At 34.3% G+C, this 5,904-nt stretch overlaps 1 protein-coding gene across 1 annotated transcript in view; it reads left to right on the top strand.

Annotated features, from left to right (window-relative positions):
- The window catches only part of LOC100948324 (actin-related protein 3), a 71,544-nt gene that overhangs the window by 63,206 nt on the left and 2,434 nt on the right, over positions 1–5,904 (top strand). Inside the window, 3 exon segments of the mRNA XM_023515850.1 lie at positions 2,762–2,854; positions 3,058–3,183; positions 5,186–5,269. Of these exon segments, the coding sequence (XP_023371618.1) occupies positions 2,762–2,854; positions 3,058–3,183; positions 5,186–5,269 (303 nt within the window).

Here is a 5,904-nt window from a genome sequence, read left to right as displayed (position 1 = left end):
AAGAATATTGCCAATAAAGAACAATATAGAGATTTTGAAAGTTCTACATTAACAATTGATAACATTTTAAAAATTAATATTATAGAATACTTTATTGTCAAATTATTAATATTCTCTGTCCAGATTTGGGGGAATTAAATCTATTTTAATAGAGCAAATGACAGATTCTCAGGTTTAAGTGTCACTATGGAATCATCAAAGCATTGTATTTTGAGAATTAAAAGGCTTTTTAGAGATTTTAGCCAGGAAAGGTTGTCCAAGGTCATGAATGTAATTGTGGAAAATAAATTTTTTAAGATTGGAATTCTGCTCTTCCACTTAATCAGTAACTAAGCCATTCTCTGCCTGCACATGAGCTTGTTTTTAAATGACCTTATTAGAACCAACTAAATTAAGCTCTGTTGTTCCTTGTTTTCCCATATGCCTGATAGTCATACCCTAGTCTGTAGTTTGGGCTGTCAAGGCTCAGTATGAACCACATGTCTATACCCAATGCTTCAAAAAAATACATTTTGGCTGCCAGTTTTTCTTTTATGTGGTCGTAGATGTAGTAGAATTTTTGTTAGTGATATTTTGCATCACTAAATTAAAAGATTGTACATTATTAGGCTTCACTTTGATGACATTGTTTACATAGCCCCTAAATAATTTTAACTAATATTGCCACATCTTGCCACATGCCTAATAATTATTAGTACATTTATAGAATCAGTTTAATAAACAAAGAAATACTGTCTCTCCCATTAGGGTGAGACAATAAAAATGGAGAGGCTGAGAGAGGTAGACAGTATTTTAGATTTTACTGATTTTAATATGTTATATTTGTTTATTTTTGACTAATAGGAGCTAGATTTTTGACCTTCCATTTTTAAGCTAGGGAAAATCCCACTAGAATTTCCTTTTCAATTACAATGAGCAATGCATGGCAACATATATATTTTTGAAAACTTTTAGATAAGTGAGGTCGTTGTTTCCAAATTTAAGTTTAATTCTCAGGTCTAGTATTTGAAAACTTTTAATGTTTTCCTTTTTTGTAGTTCTCAGGAAATACTCAGTATGGTTTAGGAGAGGCATATGTATGAATGTAAAAATAAATAATCAGGAAGAAATCATACATCTCTGTGATGTAAATCCTAATATCCATTAATATTCTTAATAATTTATTTTTAAGTTTTTATTTTCATTCCATAGTGCTTTCAACTGTCAAATAACTTTTCATCTCAAATCTATCTACTTAAACAGTCTGTTAAAAAAGTAATTCTGAAAAGTATGCTATAGAACACATATACCTACATGATAAATAGTACATGTTAATATTTTCACATTTATTGTATTGAGTTTTTTCTGTTTTGAAGAAATAGTACCATCTGGAGACCCATGTCTTTCTCTACTTCCTTTTCTGTTCTTCTAAAATTACTGATGTGAATTTGATGATTATCAAATTATGCATATTTTGCCTCTGGTCACAATTTTTTCATCCCATCATTGTATAATCTTGTTTTATGTGTGTTTGTTTTAAAGACAATTTATGTATTATATATCATTTATTTATTAGCGTTGAACTAACAGCCAAAGTACTAGAACTTATGCCTAGACAGAGGTTTTTATAAGATAACTTTGCATATTCTCTACATTACACATGATATCCTTATTGTGCTTAGGAACAACTAGACAGAACTTCATCACTGTGCTTGGGAATCATTTTAAACAGCAAAATTAGCATGAAAGAAAGAAAACTATGGCACTAAAGAGATGGTGAAAAGGACACTTGTTTATAGTATGAGAGCTAAAACGAGAAGGCAGAGTGTCACATATTCAGCCGTAACTGGGATGTGCACATTGGTAGACGCAGATTTCATTCCTGTTCCCGTGTACATGTCCATCATGACTTTGTCTTGATTTGGGGGTTGTAAATAAGTTTTGACAAGTAGGCGCACTTGCAGATAATGGTACTTGTGAATAGCAAGGATGGACTGCATAACTATTACTTATTTCATCCCCTACTGATGGACTAATGGGTTGTTTTTACTCTTATCTACAGCATTGTTTTTGCTCTTATAGTTAGTATGCTTCTATGCACACGTGTGGGGAGTGCCTTCAAGATTTTTTCTAAGAAGTAGAGTTACTAACTAGTATATGCATTAAAAATTTTATTGGGTGTTGCCAAATTGTTCTTCAAAGTGATTGTTTTAATGTATTATTAACAGTCTACAAGAGTTCTCATTTGCCTAGGTTTTTACCAGCTTACAGTATGTATGTGGCTTTACATGTTTACTCTTCTGATGGTTATGGAATAGTATATATAATCATAACTTTGCTTGAATTTCTTCTTAGGTCTTTGAGAGACCTAAGTTAAAGACCAGAATTTATAATTTTTAAAAGTTCCCGGCTCGGCGCCTATAGCTCAACCGGCTAAGGCTCCAGCCACGTACACCTAAGGTGGCGGGTTCGAATCCCCAGCCCGGACCCGCTAAACAACAATGACGGCTGCAACCAAAAAACAGCCGGGCGTTGTGGCGGGCGCCTGTGGTCCCAGCTACTTGGGAGGCGGAGGCAGGAGACTCGCTTGAGCCCAGGAGTTGGAGGTTGCTGTGAGCTGTAATGCCACGGCACTCTATCCAGGGGGACAGCTTGAGGCTCTGTCTTAAAAAAAAAAAAAAAAAAGTTCCCTCATTTTTAAACTGAAAACTTATTTTCTTAACTTGTTATTGTATTTGGTGATTTGATCTCTAACATATATCCACCTTGCCTTATTTTTCAGTTTGCCAATCCAGATTTTACGCAGCCTATCTCAGAAGTAGTAGATGAAGTAATTCAGAATTGTCCTATTGATGTCAGGCGTCCTCTTTACAAGGTCAGCATTTATAGCAATATTGTTACTCAAGGTCATACTTTCATAAAACCTTTTTTTGTTTTTTGTTCATTGTTGAATATTAAATACATCTCTTAAAAAAGATAATAGAATTTTAGTAGTGTTATATATATTTTATATATCTACATTTTTCTTTCTTTTTAAAATAAATGTCATGTTTGCTTATTTTTTCCCCCCTGATACAGAATATTGTCCTCTCTGGAGGTTCGACCATGTTCAGGGACTTCGGACGTCGCTTGCAAAGAGATTTGAAAAGAACTGTAGATGCCAGGCTGAAATTAAGTGAGGAATTGAGTGGTGGTAGATTGAAGGTTGGTTTTCTCACTTATTGGTGGGAAGGTTAAGGGTGCCTTGGGTGTTATAATGCAGTTGGGAAGTGTTTGCCAACACTTGCATTTGCTTTCACTTAGGAAGATAAAAGGATTTATTGTTATGGGAAGTGGTTAACGCTGTAGGTTCATGTCTATAATATTCTAGTCACTTAACTCATTTAGGATATCATTTGTATTTCTACAAAATGATTATTAGTAATATAGTTGTGAGAAAGATTTTGTTCTTTTCTTTTTCTGGTAAATAATGTATATAGTAGATTTCTTTGCCTATTCCAGCAATAAAATTTATTATGGATCCACAAAATTTTAAGTACCACTATAGAAGGACAGCAAAGCAGAGTTGAAGGAGAAGTTGATGTTGAGCGGTCAAGCCTACTTTCAGAAACTGACTCCAGGGCTCACATCGCTTCTTAGCATTCAGATTGCTGGCTTAACAAAGTAGCCTTTCTACTACATGTCGTAGGCTGTTGGGGTTGATGTTAAAAAATAAAAATTAATTTTAAATTCTCTGATGTCACTTTCTGCATCCATGAGACAAATTTTCAGTACATTTTTTTTTAATGCTTAATATTGAAGCAGGACATTGAATCATCAGATAAGTTGCCAAATAAAACACATTTCTCTCTCCTTGGAAAATTACCAAGAATCAGATCTCTGTCTGAGACTACCACAATAATTCAAAAATTATGTAAAAGTAAAATATGACATTTTCAAGTTTGCTGATAGTTGAGAAATTGTGTGACAGCTGACTGTTGTCAGTACCTATTCTTTGATTATCTGAAATAAATCTTGTCGTGACCTGTTGGGCTCCTATGGCCCTGGTCTCGGTTAGCTCAGGAAGGAACCAGGCAAGAGGCAGATTAGAAGTACAAGCTTGTGGAAGGCGGGCTAGCCCTTACTTTCTGGGTAGCCCCGAGCAACCTCCGCACCAGCCTTCTGTTGAAACGGAATGATACAGGTGAGGGGGGTAATTAACAATGACTACATGCTGAGGGCACGGGCTCCTTCTCCATAAGGAGCACCTGTGGATAAGTTACCCGAGAGTCCACCCCTCAGCTGTAAATCATCTTGCTTAGAGGTCATTTGTCTCTTGGCGTCCTCTACAAAATCTATCCCTATAAGTGCAGTAAAAAAAGTACAGTAGAACCTCTGTAAATTGACCACCTAAGGGACTGTAATAAATAGGTCAACATACAGAAGTGGTCAACATAAGGAATTAGGCCTGCTGTACTGATAGGCACATGTCGTGCATTTCCAGTCAACTTTGGAGGTTCCACTGTATGTCCTGGGTGGGAGGCAAAATGTTATGGAGCTGTCTACATAATGACATGACTTCATCCTTCTGGCACTTTATTCATATAGCAGATTTAAAAATTTGTTTTTCTTTCTTTACTTGTTAAATTTCAGAATATACATGTTCAGAGTTTCAAAATATCGGCTTTGTTTTTGCACCCCTTTCTCAACCAGCTGACCCACCTATCCATCCATCCATCCATCCATCCATCCATCCATCCATCCATCCATTTACTCACATACCTATCCACCTACGTACCTAAAAAAGAAAGTCAGTGGGTTTTACAAGTGTACTTTTAAATTCTCTCTACTGGGATAATACTATTGATGTTGATTATGTGAACATAGTAGATGTTGTGAGTTTTCCTGATTTTTTGTTAGAATGCTTAAAAGATTGAAGTGAATTAATTTTCTTAACAGATTGGTTAAGAACATTAGCATGGTTCTAAAAATCAGAAATATATAAAACATGTGCTTGTTGTTATTTTCCTTCCATTCATTCTATCGTGTTCTCATGCCTGTCTTTCCCAGTGCTCCCAGTGGTTTCTGGTTTATAAGAAGTCACCTGAATTTAGTATGAATATTATTTTTATATATATGCTTTTAAGATTAAATGGCAGAGAAATTGCTATTTGAATTCACTATTGAAATTGTCTTACTGTATCTTTTTTTTTTTTTTTTTTTAAAGCCAAAACCTATTGATGTACAAGTCATTACACATCACATGCAGCGATACGCAGTCTGGTTTGGAGGATCAATGCTGGCTTCCACGGTGAGTTTGACGAAGCGTACTTTCAAATTATGGTTCTTTTTTGTTGTTGTTGTTTTGTTATGTAAGCAAGGAGGAGGTTTATTTAAGAAGATGTATTGCTATGCAATATGCTAAGATGATCCTTGGAAAGCTAAGAATTAATGAACTGTAAATTTTTATTACAAAATAAAGATAATTAACCTTAGCCTACGTAGTTACTAACGTTATGTATAAAATGAAATGAAAACTCATTATTGACAGATTAAGAAATCATAAATTCTACACACACAAATATGTATAATATTTCACTGTGTTACATGCTTTAGAACAGAATTAATCGTTTGTTCCACATATGTATTTCAACAATATAATGTAGGACCTTTCTACTTCGTGTACTCCATAAGCCTTGGGCATTGAGAATATTCTCTAATTTGCATTGTTATAAAAGATGCCCTGATTCGATTAATTCATATTGTATTCTTATAGTAAAACATCACATGTACCTTATGAATATATACAACTATTATATACCCATAATAATTAAAAACTAAAAATAGCTTCATTGAAAGTTCTTGTATACAAAACAAATTTAACCTATATCCAATTATTTCATTGGAAAATTTCTATACAGGTAATTGAATGGGCAAAGTATTTCT

Source organism: Otolemur garnettii, unplaced genomic scaffold (assembly GCF_000181295.1).
Source record: "Otolemur garnettii isolate 467f Iridium unplaced genomic scaffold, OtoGar3 scaffold00080, whole genome shotgun sequence".
In the NCBI taxonomy this organism is placed as follows: Eukaryota; Metazoa; Chordata; class Mammalia; order Primates; family Galagidae; genus Otolemur; species Otolemur garnettii.
Note: the sequence above shows the minus strand (reverse complement) of the source record. Positions and strands in the feature narration are given on the sequence as shown.